We start from the raw sequence: 20,527 nt of genomic DNA, 5'->3' as shown, positions 1-20,527 counted from the left end.
GGGCCTGCAATTCTGTTGTGGCAGGCCAGGTTTGGTGGGAGTAATTGCCAGAGGGAGTGGTCCTTAAGAAAGCATAGTTTAATGCTATGTTTGAGCTATGTCAACATGCAGCAAAAATCAGTGCTCTGAATTACTACAGGTTAATATAAGGGGGTGCTAACTGCTTTCAGTAAAATCAGAGCCCTTGTTTTGATAAAGGGCTGTTCATAAGTAGCTGCTAGGGTTTGTTTGTTGCCATTGTTGTTGCTGAATTCACTATCATAGACAAAGTAACATAGTAGTGGCCTGTAATTGTGTTTCTATGCCAAAACCTGGATTGCCTGGGGGCTGGGGAATCCATAAGCAATACTGTGGCTCACTCCGGAAGAATGAGGCACTAGGCCATAGAATTTACAAACTCCAGGGCAAAAAAACCCAAAACAAAACAAAAAGACTGACTGGAGCTAGCATTTTTGATCTCTAGTTTTCAAGGATGATTAATTTCAAGTCAGGTCTTATTTTCAGGAAAACAGCATTAGCTATTTGTTTCATTTATACTATACTAACAGATTACCTTAGTTCTTTGAAAAGGTTTGTGTTAATATCTATTTTTTTGTAAGAATATTTATGCTTTATGTCTTGTACTACTTTGAAATAACAATACACAATGTAATGACTACTATTATTTCTTATTATTTGGTTATCAAAATTTACTTTTACATAGGAAAATCTAAAACAAGACAAAATAAATCATTCAGTAACTGAATATATGGTTCAAGTTGTTATAAAGTTGGTTTAAGTTGTTACAAAATCCTGCGTGTTTGCTTTGTCCTATGAAAGGAGAATATATTCTCTCCCTCTTATTAAATATACCTATTAGTGTGGTGAACCTATGACATGAATGTAATTTGTTTTTCTTTTAAAACAAAAGATATATGAGGGTTTTTTTCCTAAACTAAAACATCAATATTCAGGTTTAATTGTACTGCTGGCACTTTGTAATAAATAAGTGGGTTTTGGGTTGCATTCTGGGCAGTCTCTAAAAAGTTTCACCATCACTGACATATATCATGTTCTTAATTCTCTCATCCACTGATAGTAACTTAACTCTCAGTGCTATGAATAATGCTGTGCTAGAGATATCACCTTAAAATACTAACTTCCCTTGACTATAGATTTCGTGAAACATATGCTTGTTCCTTTTATGCTTCATTTTTGGGGTTGTTGGAGATCAAGCACATGTATCATGTATGCTAAGCAAGTGTTCTAAAATTGAATATACACCTAGTGTTACTTTGCATGTTTTTTTAGCAACTTTCATACTTTTTACTATGACTATACTAATCTACAGCAAGCTAGTTTCTAGATGGCTAATTCTCAAATATAATACAGCACAACAAGGAAGCAGAGGTACAGTCTCATCAAAGAATGAAAAACTAAAAAGGACACCGAGGAAAAGATTTTGAGAATTATCTAAAGAATTAAAAATAATCATTTGAAATATGTTTCATGAGCTAAAGAGCACAAAAAATTGAAATTTGGAAAATAAAAATACCTACAAAAGAAAAAAAACTAAAGAAATTGTGCAGCTGAACAATTCAATAAAAAACAATGGCTGAGAAATATGCAACTATCAGGAAGGAAAAAGACCCAAATTCAAGAAGCACAACCACCTCCAACTAAGGTAAACACATAGACTAAAAAGGAAATAAATTCAAATTTTTGAAGTCATACAACTAAGATGAACACATAAAAACTAAAAAGGATACATTAAAATCAAACTTTCAAAATCATAAAGGGAATCTTGAGAGCAGCAAAAGAAAAATGATGTTCTTATAGAAGAGGGCTCTTATATGATCATCAGTTGATTTCTCAAATGATACCCAGGAATACAGGAAGGAGTCAGGAAATATGCTCCAAATGTTGGGAAAAAATTGCCAAGAATATTGAATACAATCCAACTGAAAAAAAATTAAACTAAGACACACAAATCCTCAAGAAATAAGTACTGCAACTGCATTATTAGAAATGCTAAAGGAAACTTCATTGATAAATGAAATAATGTTTCTTAACAACACAAAATGTAATTTTAAAGGTCTGAGAAACACAAACATGCAAAAAGAATTTTATTGTACTGCAACAAATGTGCATAAAACATGTTTGTTATGTAATCTGAAAACCAAAAACATAAAAATTATCATGAATATCTCTTAACAGGTATATAGCATAAAGTTTTGACATCAGTGACATAACACTGAGGAAAGATGTAAAGATAGTTATTATGTATATTAAAGTTAATTTCTTCCAAGTTTAAAATAAACATGTAAGGGCCGGGGATTTAGCTCAGGGGTTCTGGTGACTGCCTCGCAAGTGCAAGGACCTGAGTTCGATCCCCAGTACCAAATAAATAAATAAATAAAATGTATGTTCAACATGATTTTATAATATCCTGGAGATTTTATTTTAGCTCAGTGACACCAGGACTGCCTCACAAGGGCAATGTCCTGAGTTCAATCCCTAGTACTGAAAAAAAAAAAAAAAAAAAAAAAAAAGAAATTCAAATGCTAATAACAAAAAGTGCATAAAAATGAAAAAGGAGAGAAATAAAAATGTTACTATAAATATAAAAGGGATGTGGGCTGGGGATTTAGCTCAGTGGCACCACACTTGCCTCACAAGTGCAAAGTCCTGAGTTCAATGTCAGATACTGATGGGGTAAAAAAAAAAAAATATATATATATACATGTAGAAAAACTAATTCTAAGAAATCCACAAAGCAATTAAGAAAAAGTAATATTCATTTCTTCATTTCCAGTAATTTCTAAAAGTATAAATGGATTGATTAAACACTTTAATAAGAATAAATTGGGTAATAAAATAAGCCTAAAAAAAAGCACCATACAGTGCCTACAGGATATTCTTTTAAGATTTAAGGACATAAGGGCCAGGCGTGATGGTGCATACCTGTAATCCCAGCACCCAGAAGGCTGAGGCAGGAGAATTGCTATGAGTTCGAGACCAGCCTGGGCAACACAGTGAGTTCTAGGTCAGTCTCAACTACATAGTGAGACCTTGTCTCAGAAAACAAAACAAAACAAAACAAAACACAGATTTAAAGACATAAGCCGGGCATGGCGGCAAATGTCTGTAATCCCAGCACTAGGGAGGCTGAGGCAGGAGGACTTCCATGAGTTCAAGGCCAGCGTGAACTGTATAACAAGACCCTGTTTCAAAAAAAAAAAAGATTTAAGGACATAAAAAGGCTGAAATATGGTATTTCACACAAAACTGACCAGAAGAGGGCAAGGGAATTTAGTTCAGGAGTTCCACCACCTGCTTCTTAAGTGCAAGGTCCTGAGTTCCATCTCTGGTACAAAAAAAAAACTAACCAGAAGAGAAAAACAGTGGCCATAGTTAATTACATAAAATACATGTTAAAAATAAAAAAGTATCCCAAGAAACAAAAACTAATGTAACATAATCCTGAATAAAGCTTGATATACAATTCTAAAAATCATTCTTGATAACTACAGTTATCAGCTATGATCATATATACACAAAGAACAGACATTTTGAATCTGATTCACTGTATGGCAAGAAAATTACACAGACTATGCATTATATTCATTCATAAGATGAGCCAATATTCAGTATTTAATGAATAAAACTATATACACTATCAGAGAAATTTCTTTATATCACTAACATAGTACAATGGAGTAACTCAGCAGTCTTTCAAAATGTGCACAGATTTTTCTGAGGAAACCAAAAGCAATGGAAAGCTGCTTAGATCATAAAGACCCTCACAGGTACAGGGAAAGACTTGGGCTGTTACTATGAATGTCCTGTGACATCACTGGAGAAGGATTCTTAGAGGATTGAACAATAAGATGAGCACAAGGCTGGAGACACTCTCCTATGATAGCAAGAGAAATAACCCTTTGCTTCTGAAAAATCATTTCTACTGAAACAGTGTTTTTGGAATCCATATTTTAAAACCTGGATTACTCTTTGGTCTTTGGACCTCTCAGGCGGGTCCTCTGCTTCATTCAGTCTCACCTACCTGGGTATTCAGCCAATGTTTCTTGTCTCTTCACATTGCAGGGCTCTTTGTTTTGCTTTAGAAAGGTGATCAGGTTAGGCATAGAGCCAGCAAAACCTGTTTATTAGAAAATGATATATTAGCTGGGTGTGGTGGTGCATGCCTGTAATCCCAGCACTCGGGAGGCTGAGGCAGGAAGATCACTGTGAGTTTGAGACCAGCCTGGGCTACACAGTGAGTTCTAGAACAGTCTGAACTACATAGTGAGACCCTGTCTCAAAAAAAAAAAAAAGATATATTATATTTGCTTTTAAATTTCCCAAAACTGACACTTTTCTCTGAGTACTGTACTCAAAATAAAAGACATAATGAAACATTCTAAAAATTTTACCTTCAAATGAGATTTACATGCAGATCCATTAGAATATGTGAAAAGCAGTTTCAACTCATAGATCCTGAACTCCATTTTCAACTGCCACTAACAAAGCTAAAAGGGAGAATTTAGGTTTCAAGATATGGCAATAATATTTCATGTCACTGAATTTCTAGTATTTCCATTAATCTAGAGTGAAAGATATATGGCCAAGAATTTAGCGCAGTGGCACCACACCTGCCTGGCAAGCACAAGTTGCTGAGTTCGGTACCCGGTATCAAAAAAAAAAAAAAAAAAAAAAAAAAAAAAAAAAAGATATATGACAGTCCAATTAAAACGGAAGCAAAGGACAAGAATGACATGAAAATTTTCTCATTTATACCAAGAAAATTCCTTTTTTGTCTGAAAGCAGGAATCTGAAACCATTCTCACAAAGCAGAAGCTCCCTAGAGGTATTCTACATAGGAAGGAAATTAATTGATAGTCAAGAAAGGATTCTGTAGGGAAATTATCTCACCCAGGGAGACCAGGTTTCCAAAAGTCTCTAACATCACATCCCTATACATGTCCTGCTGAGCAGAGTCCAGGCATTCCCACTCCTCTGGGGAGAAATCAATGGCCACATCACTGAATGTCAACAGTTCCTGAAATAAAAAAATAATAATTAATTACCATACTGACCATTTGGCTACTGACTTGGGATTTCCAAAATCTAATTTACAGCAATCCTCTGAAATCAGAATGTCTGGAGACAGATGGCTCTGGGTATTAATGACTTTAAAGATCTTTCAGTGGCTTACAGTATGCAGCTAAGACTGAAAAGTACTGCTTTAAAGGAGGAAAAAAAAAGCATCAGTTGTTGAATTACTTGCCAACTGTTTCTAGAATGAACATAAATATTTGCTCCAAATGGGGCCTTTCAGGCCTATCTGCTTTGCTAGTCAGCCTGCCTTTACTATTAACAAATACAGGACCAGGGATTTAGCTCAGTGGTTCCACCGCCTGCTTTGCAAGTGCAAAGATCGAGTTCGATCCCTGGTACGTACAAACAAACAAACAAACAAACAAAAAAACCCATAAATACAAAAGATAATCCACTTGTAAAGAGAAAAGGGTTTATTTTTGGCTTGTAAGTTGTAAATTCCAGTCCATAACTGATCGACCCTGTTGCTGGGCCTGTGGTGAGTGAAGAAAGTAAGACAGGAGCATGTTGTGAAGCCCAGATGCTCATCTAGTGGCCAGGAATTAAGAGAGCACAAAAGAGATGAGGAATGTACAGGTGCTCTCAAGTACATACTTTGCAATGACATAAAGATTTCCTACAAAGCCTCATCTTCTCAAGGGTTCCACACTTCTTAACACCACCACTCAGGAGACCAAACCTTTCACATGTAGATTTTGGGGGCACCTTTATCCAAAACACAGCCTACATTACAGATATTCCTTGCTTAATGACCTACCTAGTTAAAGACTGTTTGGACATATGACCAAGGCATGCTGTCCAGATTTGACCCGCATTTGAACTTCTGGCACAGGAACGTGAGCAGTAGCCTGATGGTGGCTTCCTGCACAGCACAGTACTATGACTTTGGCAGTACTGTACTGTATACAGTATTGTTATGTACTTCAGCACTACATGTAAGAATTATGCAAATTAAAGCAAAATGTTCAAGTTGGAGTTTCTTTTGACCATTTCTTTGTTCTGAATATTATAATGTACATACTATTTACATTTAGCAATCAATTCAGTTAACAATCTAGTTGAAGGAACAAAAACTTGGTCATTAAATGAGGAATGTCTGTATTGCTACCTTAGTAGAAAACTGACAATCAGGTCAGGGATTTAGTTAGTGGTTCCACCACCTACCTCGCAAGCGCAAGGACCCCACTTTGATCCCTGGCACACACACACAAAAAATTGACAATCACTGTTTCTCATTCAACACTGTGTGTGTGTGTGTGTGTGTGTGTGTGGTACTGGGGATTGAACTCAGGACCTTGCACTTGCCAAGCAGGCACAGTGCCATTGAGCTACATCCCCAGCCTCATTCAACACATTTTTATAAATACTTGGCACGCACTGTACACAGGCTACTTGTGCTAGCTGTTCTGACTTTGTGAGGAAGGAAAAACTTTACCACAGAACACTTCTATTTACTTATATCTATTTTTGGTGCAATTGCAAAGAATTTATATCTATAAATTCCACAATACAATTTTTTTCTTTTAATAGAAAAAAGTTGTTTTTTTTTTTAATTAAGAGAAAAGGACCGGGGATTTAGCTCAGTGGTTCCGCAGCCTACCTTAAAAGCATTAAGGACCTGAGTTCGATCCCCAGTACCAAAAAAACAAACAAACAAACAAACAAACAAAAAAAAAAAAGAGAGAGAGAAAAGGATATCTGGAAAGATATGCATTGTGGCTATGCAATATACTTTTCTCCTTTGAATTTCACCCATTCTTTTTGCACTCTATTAGTGAATCTAAGCTGCAGAAATTTCTATTTTGTATTACCCATCTACATTTTTTTTTTTTTTGGTACCGGGGATCGAACTCCGGTCCTTGCACTTAGAAGGCAGGTGTCCATCTACATTCATTAACTTGAATCCTTTTTTCTGTTTTTTGGTACCAGGGATTGAACTCTGGATCTTGTGCTGGGAGGCAGGCAGCAGAACCACTGAGCTAAATCCCCAGCCCTTGAATTATTTTATAAGAGATGATTTACCCTCCTTTCTCTTCTTCCTACAATTCTTATCATTTAACTTTTTTTTGGGGGGGTTTGAGACAGGGTCTCACTATGTAGTTGAGACTGACCTGGAACTCACTATGTAGCCCAGGCTGGTCTCGAACTCACAGCAATCCTCCTGCCTCAGCCTCCCGAGTGCTGGGATTACAGGCGAGCGCCACCATGCCTGGCTATTTAACTTTTTATATCACTACTGACTAAAGAAAGTTTATATTATTCCTTGGGATATAATCCAATGCCATTTTGTTGCTCACTGAGTACTAGAAGACCTTTTAGCCTACTTTCTTTTAACACACTTCAAAATATTAATTTTGGTACTTTTCAGGGAGAGTTTGTAATAAGGTCTCACTATGTAGTTCAGGTGGGTCTTTAATTCACTCATTATATAGCTCAGGCTAGCAGTTAACCTCATTAAAATGTCAGATATTCCAAGTCTCAAAAACTGCTTCACCACACAATCCTATTAAATATCTTCATAAATTATTTTATCAATACTAAAAACAAAATTCTAAGGTTTAGAAAAAAATCCAGATCATTAAACACAATGCTGAAGAATAATTTCACAGGTCTGACACTACTTGACATTAGCAAAGCAGTCAAAATCTGTCTTTTAGGCTGCAAGACTTTGGATAAAAAGAGGTTAAATTTGAAAGTGAGATGATTTCTTGAGGTAATTCAGAGAACTGAGACTTTTGATATAAAGTTTGAGTCCAGTTTGCACATAGATCAAAAAAGTAAAAGCTGCTTCAGTATAGGCTCAAGATGTAAAGAATAAGTTTTATGAATGAGAAGACAACTATAAATTTAAACTGAGATATTGAAATCTAGACAACATAGTTAAGCCATCCATAAATATCTTCAATTAAGTCAAGAAAGAGAAATAACATAATAGAATTATCAGAAAACAAAAGTGGGCCTTTGATTTAGCTTAGTTGTGCTGTGCCTGCCTCACAAGCACAAGGTCCTGAGTTTGATCCCCAGTACAAAAAAAAAAAAAAAAAAAAAAAAAAGACAACCTTCAAAAAGGAAAATTCTAAAACTGTAAAATATAGTATCACAAATAAAAATGTACTGATCAGCTTCAAAGCAGATTAGAAAAGATAAACCAATACTTCAAAAAACTTTCAAGGATATCCGAGGAGAATGAAGCTAACAATGCCAAAAGGTCCAAGAGAATGAATGCATCAAGCAGGGATAGCAATTAAGAAAGGAAAGAGGGTCTAGGACTTAGCTCAGAGACACTGCACCTGCCTCATAAGCACAAGGTCCTGAGTTCGATCCCTGGTACCAAAAAAATAAAAAACAAAGGGTCAGGGATTTAACTCAGTGGTGTCACTGCCTGCTTGCCAGTGCAAGGTCCTGAGTTTCATCCGCAGGACCAAAAATAAATAGATAATACACAGATAAAATAAGAAGAGAAAGAAAGCAAAAAAATAAGTAAATAATACAATAAGAGGAGTAAATCAATAACTATCAATTATAACTATCGATGTGAATGGACTCAACTCACCAATCAAAAGACACATATTAGCAGAATGGATCAAGAAACAAAATCCAATGGCATGCTATATATAAGAAATACATCTAACATAAAAATAAATTTATAGACTAAAAATCAAAGGATGAAAACAATATTCCTCACAACAAGAACCCAAAAACAAGCAGGAGAAGCAATATTATTCTCAAAGTGGATGTTATCGTCCCACAAAGTTTCATGTGCTCCCAGTGGGGCTTATGGAAATGACTGGATCATGGGTGTAATGCTGGATTAGGGCTCTGTGATAACTAGATCAGTCCTGATTGGATTAGCATAGTTCTGGGTGCAGCCAAATGGATTTAGAGGACAAAAGACCCACCCTGGGCATGAGTAGTACTAACCAATAGGCCTGTATCCTAAATAGAAGAAAAAGGAGAAGGCAAACTGGCTGGCTATCTGTTGTCTCTTGCCTGCCAAGCCATGGACTTATTTCTTCTCTACCATGCCCCTCTGCCATGCAGCCCTATACTGGAGCCAGCTGACCATGGACTGAAATCTCTACAAATTATGAGCTAAAATAAACCTTTCCTCCTTTAAATTTTAGGTGTCCAATCTTTTGTCCCAGCAAAGAGATACTAAGATAATGGACTTTAAACCACAGCTAATCAAAAAAGACAAAAAGGACACTGCATCAGCAGTAAGGGATAAGAATTATACACATATATGCAACAAACCATAGTAACCTAACTTCATAAAACAAACACTAATGGACAAAAACATCAGATAAACATCAATACAATTATAGCGGGGAACCTCAATACTCCCATTATCACAAATAGATCACTTAAATAAAAATTTAACAGAGAAATATCAAGAGTTGAACCAAATCCCTTGAATAAATGGACTTAAACATTATCTACAGAGTATTCCACCAACAGAATACACATTCTTTTCTTTTTGGTACTTTCTCCAAAACAGACTACATATAAGCTAATAAAGCTTGAAATTTTACCATGGAGATTACAGTGCAATGAAACCAAAAACCAACAGTACTGGGTGGGGTGGCGCACGTAATCCCAGCACTCTGGAGTCTGAGGCAGGAGGATCGCTGTGAGTTTGAGACCAGCCTGGGCTACATAGTGAGTTCCAGGTCAGTTACAACTACATAGTGAGACCCTTTCTAGAAAACAAAAACAACAACAAAAACAAACAAACAAAAAACCAGCAAAAGAAACCACAGGAACTATGCAAATGTATGAAAATGAAATGACATATTCTTGATCAGTAGATCAAAGAAGAAATTAAGAGGGGGCCAGGGATTTAGCTCAGTGGTTCTGCTGCCTGCCTGGCAAGCCCAAGGACAGGAGTTCTTCCTAGCCCCGGGACCAAAAAAAAAAAAAAAAAAAGGGAGAAATAAGATAGTTCCTAAAATTAAAAGATAATTTCAGTACATCATACCAAAACCTATGGTATGCAATGAAAACAGTCCTAAAAGGAAGTTTATACCTGTGAATTCCCACTTTAAAAAGAAAAGAAAGAAAAAAGCAAATTCAAATAACCTAATAATGCACCTCAAGGTTGTAGAAAAACAATGACAATCTAAATCCAAAGCTAGTACAAGAAGGAAATTATAAAGATCACAGAAGTCAATAAAGACAACTCCCCCCACCAAAAACAAAAACAAAAAAACAAAGAACCAGTGAATCCAAGAGCTGATTTTTTGAAGAAATAAACTACATAGACAATACTTAGCCAATTCTACCCCCCAAAAGGAAAAGATCCAAATCAACACAATTACAAATGAAAAAGATAAAAATCACAACAAAGAACACTAAAATTCCTAAGACTAGCAAGTACTTCACCAACTTGTATTCTAACTGGAGAATTCAGAAATGTATAGATTCTTAGATTCACATCCATTATAATAACTGAGCCAAAATGATATAGAAACTCTCAATTATCCAGTAACAGAAACTGAAGCAGTAATAAAAAAAAAAAACAAACTACCACCCAAGAAAATCCCAGGTCCAGATGGATTCACTGGTGAATTCTACCGGAACTTCAAGGAAGACGTAACACCCATAATTCTCAAGCTCTTTAATGAAAATGAATGGGAAGGAGTGCTACTCTCACAGTTGTTCACATCCTTCTTGGAAAAAACTAGCATCACCTGAATCCAAAACGAAACAAGGCTCCAACAAAAAGAGAACTAAAAGGCAAATCGCTATAATGAACATAGATGCAAAAAATTCTCAACAAGTTATTGGCAAACAATGCAACAAATCATTAAAAAGATCATACATCATGATGATGTAGGCTTCCTCCCAAGGATGCAAAGTTGAGTTAACATAAGCAAATCAATAAATGTAACACACCACCTAAAAAGGAGCGGGGACAAAAAACAAAACAAAACAAAAACATGATTACACCTCAATAAATAAAAAAAAAAAAAGCTTTGAATAAAATTCAACGTCCATTCATGAAGAAAACACTGAAGAAAGTATGTGTAGACGAACCATCCAAATCTGATAAAGGTCATTTATGACAAACCCATAACCAACACCACAAATGAGAAAAACCGAAAACTTTCTAAAATCAGCAGCATGCCGGGCGTGGTGGCACACGCCTGTAATCCCAGCACTCGGGAGGCTGAGGCAGGAGAATCGCTGTGAGTTTGAGACCAGCCTGGGCTACATAGTGAGTTCCAGGTCAGTCTCAACTACATACTGAGACCCTGTCTCAAAAAACCAAAAATAAATAAATAAATAAAATCAGCAGCAGGACAAGGATGTTCATCATCACCACTTTTGTTTAGCAAAGTACTTGAAACATTAGCAAGAGCAAAAAGAGAAGACAATGGAATAAAAAAGATATGTATACGAGAGGAAAAAGTTAAATTTTCATTGTTTACAGACAATATGATCTTCTATAAGACTGGAAAATTTCAACCAAAAGATTCCTAGAATTAAAACAAAATCAACACACAAAAATCAATAAATGTTGCTATATGAAAAAGAAATGAGGAAAACAATACCATTTACAGTAGCATTAAAAATTAAATATTTAGGGATTAACCTAATGAAAGGACTGTACAATAACTACAGTACCCTATAAAAGGAAATAAAAAAGGACATCAGAAAATGGAAAGGTATTCCCTCTTTCTGGATAGGCAAAACCAATATGGTCAAAAGTCATACTTCTAAAATTGATATACAGATTTTAACACAATCCCAATCAAAATACCAGCACCACTCCTCAGAAAACTAGAGAATACAATCCTAAAATTACTATGAAATCTGAAGAGACTTTAATAGGAAAAGTATTCCTGGGCAACAAAAACAAAGCAGGAAGAATCACAGTCCCAGGCTTCAAGTTATATTACAAAGCTACAGAGATAAAAACAACATCGTACAGACACAAATAGATCAATGGAATAAAACAGAATGCAGAAACAATCCAGGTCACTGAGCTATTTCATCTTTGATAAAGGGGCCAACATCTACACTGTAGGAAAGATAGCGTTTCATAAATGGTGTTGGAACTGGACGTGGTGGAGACTCAGGCAGGAGGATCACTGAGAGTTTGAGGTGGACCTTGGTTACATTGTGAGTTCAACATCAGTCTGAACTGCATAGCAAAACCCTGTCTCAAAAAAAAAGTGACTCTCCAAAACTAAAAACAAACTAATCAGGCAAATTTCTGATAAAGCAGCCCTTTCCATGTATTAATCAGTTGTAAAATACGATTAATAAAATGTATCCTAATGAGCTACAGAATAAAAATTTGTTAAAACATAAATTATCAGAGGTATTCTTATAGTAAACAGATTACCTTTATGTCTAGCTTGAAGGGAAGACATACCACATATCTCACAGGCTAGGGATGATGCTAATAAGGAAAGAAACACAATATATTAAGTCTTCAATCACACTGAATAAGCTACTTGTTTAATTCCTACTGTTGCTGACAGTAAGAGAGTCAATAACATTCACTTACAATTTCCAGCACAGGTTGGAGAGTTACCACTTAAGTGTTCGCTATACTGCATGATGAAATTTAGTCACATAGGAGATTTAGGTGGCAAAAAAGCCTTGTTTCCTGTTGCTGCTATAATAAATAATTTCAAATTTAATATCTGACATATTCTCAAGAGTTGTTGATGACATAAATCCAATCACTTACACTGGTCTGACATCCAAGGTTTAGCAAGGCCACATCCCTATAGAGATTCCAGGAGAAAACCATTCTACTTCTGATGGTGCTGGTAATCCTTAGCTGTTGTCACAAAGACTTCTCTACAAACTGAGGAAGTCCTCAAAAGTAAGAAGACACACAAAACCCCTCATGCAAAAGACAGCAACCCAGAAGGGAACTTCTCTCAAACAAGTACATGATTCCCACAGTACCAGAGAAGTCAGATACTCCAGTGAATTTTTCTTCCCACACAGTGCCAGGATTAGGAAAATGCACCTCCATGCACAGAATGGCTAGAAAGGGCTACAGTCTGAAGTAAGGGCTGGAAGATCCACAAAAATGATAGACGACAGTGTCAGGGATTTAGCTCAGTGGCACGATGCCTGTGTCACAAGTCCAAGTTCAATTCTGAGTACTGGGGATGGTGGTGGCAGAGAACAGCAGGACACTACCTCCTAATAACCTGAACAGTAAAAATATGGAGATCACCACACCCAGATGAGAGAGCTTAATCCAGATGAATAGCAGAAAACAGAGCCATGTCCAAATGGAGGCAATTATTTGTTTGACTATAATTCTGAAGTTACCCCAGCTCCTTTGAGCCATGGATCATAGTAGTTATTACTATCATCATGCATTGTACACATTCCTGGTATTCCAACCACAATACACACAGGGCACTGTGTATATTTACACCTCCAGGCTCTATGCACATAATAGTTATCTGTAGTATCTGGGGATTTGTCTATCATGGTCTCCTTTTCTAATTTACTGGCCTGCAAATGTCTGTTGTTCCACCTCTTTGAAACTGACTTTTGTTATTTCAAGTCAGTGTGTGTCTTCTGGATCCATTCCATGTGGTTTTAAAAGCTGGGTCAATTATAAGCCTTATGTGATTTGACTAAAAATGATGACCTAGCCAGGTGTGGTGGCGCACGCCTGTAATCCCAGCACTCGGGAAGCTGAGGCAGGAGGATCGCTGAGAGTTCAAGACCAGCCTGGGCTACACTGTGAGTTCCAGGTCAGTTACAACTACATTGTGAGACCCTGTCTCAAAAACAAACAAACAAAAAAGATGATCTAGGGCCAGGGATTTAGCTCAGTGGCACCATGCCTGCCTCATAAGCACAAGGTCCTGAGTCTATTCCCCCATACCAGAAAAAAAGACTAAAAAAAACCCAAAGAAACAAAACGATGACCTTACTTCACTAGCTTCAGAGAACTAATTTGTTATTCACATTTTCAGACAAATCAACTATGGCTGCATAGTACTCCAGTGTGACTCGAGGAAGCAGACTGGTGGTGCCACCATCATCTTAAAGCTGTTGCATCCAGGCCAGGAAAGGAATCTGTAATTCCTGTATTCTAAGAGGCTGAAGTAGGAGGATCATGAGATAGAGCTTCGCTTGGGAAAATGAGGAAGACCCGGTCTCAAAACAAAAAATTTAAAAAAAGGGCTGAGGATGTAGCCATGCATAAAAGCATTGGGTTAAATCCCCCATATCACCAAAATTAATTAAGTAATTAAATAAAAAGTTGTAGTATCGGGCTAGGGATTTAGCTCAGCAGTGCCACTGCCTGCCTTGTAAGTGCAAGGTCCTGAGTTTGATCCCCAGTACCAAAAAAATAAATAAAAAAGAAAAGAAAAGAAACAAAAGCTCTGAAATGAAGAGAATACAAAGGCCCTATATGGCCAAAATAAACACATTTTGTTTGGCATTTTGGTTGCTATCCACTCTCAGGTACCTGAGTTTCCTGTCATTTACTTTACTACCAACATTTATTCATGGTAACTCCACTGCCACCAACTCTATTTGAGTTATATATACAAATGAATTTGTGCTGAGACCTTACTTTCAGGCCTTGGGTCATGAACTAGGGGGAAACTAAACAAACATGAAACTCAAATGTTTGCAGGTGCAAGAAGTAACAAGATTCATTAAGACCAGCACTTTCAGGGCTGGAGATTTAGCTCAGAGGTTTGGTGGCCTGCCTTGTAAGTGCAAGGACCCCAGTTCAATTCCCAGTACCAAAAAGAACAAAAAACAGCACTTTGATTCTAGAAAGCAGATATGCTTGATAAGGCAATTTATAAAGGATGCACAACTTCAAGATATTTCATACTAACATAAGTAAGAGTAACATGAAGTTTCCAGGTATTTTTGGAATTCAACCCATAGTAAGAAACAATTTCATGTTATACACCCACATCCAACTGAATTAAAACAAAAACTGAACAGAACTCACCAGGTATGGTGGTGCACACCTGCAATTTCAGCACTCTTGAGGCTGAGGCAGAAGAATAACCAAGAGTTCAAGGCCAATCTGAACTACATGAGACCTAGTCTTAACAAGGGCCAGGGATTTAGCTCAGTGGTTCCGCCGCCTACCTTGCAAGCATAAGGTCCTGAGTTCAATCCCTGGTACAAAAAAACCCAAACTGGGCATGGTGGCACATGCCTGTAATCCTAGCACACAGGAGGCTGAGGCAGGAGGATAGCTGAGAGTTCAAGGCCAGCCTGGGCTACATAGTAAGTCAGGGCCAGCCTGAACTACTAAGCAAGACCCAGTCTTAAATACCCAAAACAATGCTGGGCATGGTGGCGCATGCCTGTAATCCCAGCACTGAGGAGGCTTAAAAAAAAAAAAAAAAAAAAAAAAAAAAAAAAATCAAAATTTAAAACATAAATCATAAAGAAAAAGTATACTACAGTAAGTCATAGTCTGTAAAAACATGTTTTCAGTGCACATTATGAGTAAAGTGGCTCTAGTATAGAATATATGAGGTATTATTAATTTCTGAGGCAAAACCAAACACCCAAAACAAAACAAACAAAAAACAAGAGAATTCAATTAGCATGTCACAAAGGAGGATACATTCAAATGACAATATGTGAACACAGCTGAGGGTGTACCTCAATGGTAGGCCATTTGCATAGCATACATGAGGCCCTGGGTTGGACCCCCCACATCACAAAAACAAAACTATATATGAATGTGTGTATAAATAGCACTAACCAGAGAAATTATCATTAGAACCAGCAGATACTATTGCATGATCACCAGAAAGAAAAACAATAACAAACAAGAAGTCACAAACATATTAATTACAATTGTCACACACTGATGTTGACAGTATGAACTGGTAAAGTCACACTGGAAAAGGGTTTGGTAGCACCTTCTCAAACACACCCTATGAATCATCAATTCTTCTCCTAGGCAGAACACAAACGCACAAAAAGATTTAAGAATACTCTATCAGTACCAGCTGGATCACAAAACTGGTAATTAATACTGCAGAGAAATGGATGGAGTGCTGATAAAAGAGGAAATGTTGAGGTTTTCTAGGGCAACAGTAATGTTTCATTTATTGATGTAGGTAGTAGTTATACTACCTTTTTGTGATAATTCACTGACCTATGTAATTTGGTATTTGTCCTGGTTATATCTTGATCAATACAGTAATAATAGTACATTTATTTATTAAATAAAAGGTGGGGAGGGGCAGAAAGGAGGATCATAAAAGAGTAATAGGAAACAGAAATCTTAATTGTACTGGTTTCATGGATGTGCACACACATCAAGATAGTATATATATTAAATATGCAGACTATGTCAATTATACCTCAAAACTCTAAGAAAAAAGTAGGATGCAAATAAACCCGCAGTTATAAATAAATCATAGTCAAGTAGGTAAAATAAGAGACCAACAATCTATTAGCTAATCATTAGTCTCAATACTTAGAAAAGATAAAACAAATTTTATACAGTCTTTAGAAAAAGAGCAAAACTTAACTATCTTGAAAATGACATATTACAGAGAACAGCAATGCCAAATCTTCATTTTTTTTCCTCATTGAGTTTATTGGCACATTTTAGGGATACAGTACACTTACATTCATTACTGGGACCTTGTACCTTTACATGACAGGTCTTGGTTCTTATTTTTTCCCTTTCTCCCTGCCCTCCCTTCACCCCCTCCTCCCCTCCCCCTTTACAAGCACTTCATTTCCATTTTTTTCATTTTCTCATATTTTTTTCTTTTCCCTTATTAGCTTTCCCCTACCCTTCCCACTTTCCCTACACCTTTAGTCCCTTTCTTCCTATTTCACATTGTCCATTATATCATTAGGATATTATGTACTATTACAGTTTATTCACACCAGAGCCAAATCTTCATTCTTTATTAGAAGTGTAATGACAGTGGCATAGTGCTGGTAATTTGATAATGAATTATATATTAATTATACTATATAATTTTAACATATATAAGTATAAATACACTCATATCTCAACCATGGGGTACATTCTAGCAAAGGAATCATTTGGTGACTCATTGTGCAAATATCAGAGTGTACTCATACAAACCTGGATGTCACAGTCTACTATACACCTAGGCTATATGTTATAGCCACTGTCATATAGGAATCCATCACTGACCAAAACATCATTATACACACCTGCATAAGCCTATATGTTATAAATCAGCAAAGAGATAAATAAATAGAACAGGTGAACAAAAAACACAACTTAGAAATACCCTTGCTTTTTATTTTTTTTGTACCAGGGATGGAACTCGGGTCCTGGTGCTTGCAAAGCAGGGGGTAGAACCACTGAGCTAAACCCCAGGCCCAAGACCCTTGCTTTTTAGACACTTTAAATTGTCAGAAATTTCACTGCATAAGAGTAGGAAAAAGACACCCTTCTGAATGAAAGTTGCTGGGAAATATGGTTATCTATGTGTCCAAAAAAATGCTACTGTACCATTTCCTCAAATCACATAATAAATCACTTTCAGAGCTAAGAAATACCTAAATACAAAAGCAAAACTGGGGCAGGGGGATTTAGCTCAATGGTTCTACTACCTGCCTCGTAAGCACAAGGTCCTGAGTTTGATCTCTTGTACCCCCAAAAAAGGGAAACTGTAAGACATTCAATAGTTGTTTTAGGAAAGCAACTACTTTTGAAACTCACACAAAACAATATTAAATAAAATATACATAAAATGGGACCACATTAAAATAAAAATTCTACTCATCACAGGAAATAATTAAAAAGTGCAAAGAGATGTGACAGAAAGAAAATATCCTCACATATTACTGAATACTTAAAGAACGGAACCAACAGACACGAAGAAAAGCAGGCAAGACACCTGACCGACCACTTCATATACGAAATATCAAAAAGTTGAATATCTGCCAGGGATTTGGCTCAGTGGTTCTGCTACGTGTCTCACAAGCACAAGGGCCTGAGTTCAATACCCAGTGCCCCCCCCAAAGCTGAACATCTTTAAAAAATCAGAGAAACAGGCCAGGGATTTAGCACAGTGGTGCCACTGCCTGCCTTGCAAGCACAAGGTCCTGAGTTCGATCCCTAGTACAAAAGAAAAAAAATCAGAGAAACACAAAATAAAAGCACATCAGATGCACAAACATATGTTAATGAGGACATGGAACAACTGAAATCTCATGAACTGAACTTGGAGGGTAAGTTTATTATCCATTTGTGGAAACACCTTGGCTGATATTTCCCCATCATGGATACAGATATACAGAAATTAATGCACACAGGGTCTGTGCACACTTGTACAGTCATACTGAAATTAGTGCACATGTGTACTGTGATAACACATAAAGATACAGCAGTACTGGTTTAAAGAGATGAACTCTAGCGAGTGGGCACAAGAGAAATTATATTCATGAACAAAGATATAAAAAAGTATGGGGCACTTTCTATGGACCAGTCACATTTTATACAGCTGTCACATGCTTGTGCCATTTCTCCATATGTGTGTGTGTGTGTATATGTGTGTATATATATGTGTGTGTGTATATATATATATATATATGTATATATGTGTGTTGTGTGTGTGTGTGTGTATATATATATTTTTTTTTTAAGGAAATACGGGGCTGGGATTTAGCTCAGTGGTTTTGCCACCAGCCTTGCAAGCACAAGGGACAGAATTTGATCCCCAGGAACAAAGAAATAAAAAATAAAATAAAATTTTAAAAAAGGAAATATGCATGGCTAAGAATTTAGCTCAGTGGTGCTGTGCCTCCTAAGTGCAAGGTCCTAAGTTCAATCCTGGCTGGGTACAAAAAAAGAAAAAAGAAAGGAAATATGCAGAATTTAGAAAACATAAAAATTAGCCGGACATGGTGGCTCACGCCTGTAATCCCAGCACTCTGGGAGGCTGAGGCAAGAGGATCGCTATGAGTTCAAGACCAGTTTGGGCTACATAGTGAGTTCCAGGTCAGAGGATCGCTGTGAGTTCAAGACCAGTCTGGGCTACATAGTGAGTTCCAGGTCAGCCTCAACTACATAGTGAGACCCTGTCTCAAAAAAACAAAAAAAAAGAAAGAAAGAAAGAAAGAAAGAAAGAAAACATAAAAATTTACAAAGGCAGTTAGAAAGTTTTGATTTCACACTGAGTGCAAAACTCATTACAAAAGTGACCATTTCCAACCAAATTAATCTTATCTCGGTGCCAGGGATTTAGCTAGGTGGCACAGCGCCTGCCTGGCAAACACAAGGTCCTGAGTTTGATCCTCAGTATTGAAAAAAATAAACAAATAAAATATTATAAAATTAATGGATTAAAAAACAAAAACACAGGTTGGGGCTCAGTGGTATATTGTGTGTACACAAAATTTAAGGGCTATGTTCAATACTCAGAGCCAAAACAAAGATAAAATATATATTCAAGGTGCTGATGAACTTTAAGGAATTTGTTGCCAGACCCAGGAAAAGCTTGGCTGTTAGGGGCGGGGCTCTGGTTTTGCGATTCTGCTTTCTTTTATAAAGCTCAGAGGAGCTGGGAATTGTGGCATATGGCTGTAATCCCAGCACAGGTAGGTTGAGGCAGAAGGATCACAGCAATTTCCAGGGTACATGGGCGATCAAAGCAAGCCTGAACTGTATACAGTATAGCAGCCAAGACCCTGTCTCAAAAAATTAAAAAATGCTCAGCCAGGCGTGGTGGCGCACGCCTGTAATCCCAGCACTCAGGAGGATCATTGAGTTTGAGACCAGCCTGGGCTATGAGTTCCAGGTCAGTCTCAACAACATAGTGAGACCCTGTCTCAAAAAACCAAGAAAAAAAAAACAAAAAACAAAACAAAAACAAAAAAACCCTCAGAGGGAGATGAGTGACCTCCTGAGAGAGAAAGAGGGCTTGGGGACCCTATGAACTATACTGCTCCTCTAACACAGTAACCCCACAAAAGGAGCTAGTTATTATCCCCTGAGAATCCTCCAAGTAGTCACCCTCAAAATCTGGAGTAAACGTGGGACTGAAGTGTAACTCTGCCCAGACAAGATTCCAGCAGGGGCGGAAGTCACCCCTCCGGTTCAGGACAGGACTCTCATAGTCCCAACTGTGGGCCAGCCTCCACCCCACAGCTGGAGAGGAAAAGACCTGCCTGCCCTGGACTGGAAGGTCTAGGTCCTGCAGATTCCAGAGCGGACCCCAGCAGAGGCTATCCCGCCACTGCCGGATACCAAGGATTCCACACAGCCGCTCTCCCCAGTCACAGACGCCTAGTTACACACTCACCATTTTCAGCTTGCAGGGTTCCAGCGATCTTCTTGTGTGTCTCCCACGCCTAGAGATCATAGGGTGACAGAAGCTATAGTCGAGTCACGTGGGCCAACAGAGCCAAAGGGAGCGCGCAAAGTACTTTGCCAAGATGGCGGGCGTCAGAAACAGGCCCA

The 20,527-nt window shown here is 37.4% G+C and overlaps 1 protein-coding gene across 6 annotated transcripts in view; it reads right to left on the bottom strand.

Moving 5' to 3' along the window:
- The window catches only part of LOC104866419 (zinc finger protein 736-like), a 43,103-nt gene extending 22,576 nt beyond the window's left edge, over positions 1 to 20,527 (bottom strand). For 5 of the 6 annotated variants that reach the window (XR_004516019.1, XM_033760741.1, XM_033760740.1 and 2 more), the window contains exons 1-3: positions 20,370 to 20,527; positions 4,912 to 5,038; positions 4,043 to 4,138 (exon numbers count right to left, since the gene is read on the bottom strand). Coding sequence is in view for 5 of the 6 variants with exons in the window: in XM_033760741.1 (XP_033616632.1) it covers positions 4,043 to 4,138; positions 4,912 to 5,038; positions 20,370 to 20,429 (283 nt within the window). In the remaining variant the exon portion in view is untranslated. Of the gene's footprint in view, positions 1 to 4,034; positions 4,139 to 4,911; positions 5,039 to 20,369 lie in introns of those variants that run through there. The other variant, XM_010630325.2, reaches the window with a different exon arrangement.

The sequence above is a fragment of the Fukomys damarensis genome, unplaced genomic scaffold (genome assembly GCF_012274545.1).
Source record: "Fukomys damarensis isolate Sample0158 unplaced genomic scaffold, DMR_v1.0_HiC HiC_scaffold_5, whole genome shotgun sequence".
Lineage (NCBI taxonomy): Eukaryota > Metazoa > Chordata > Mammalia > Rodentia > Bathyergidae > Fukomys > Fukomys damarensis.
Note: the sequence above shows the minus strand (reverse complement) of the source record. Positions and strands in the feature narration are given on the sequence as shown.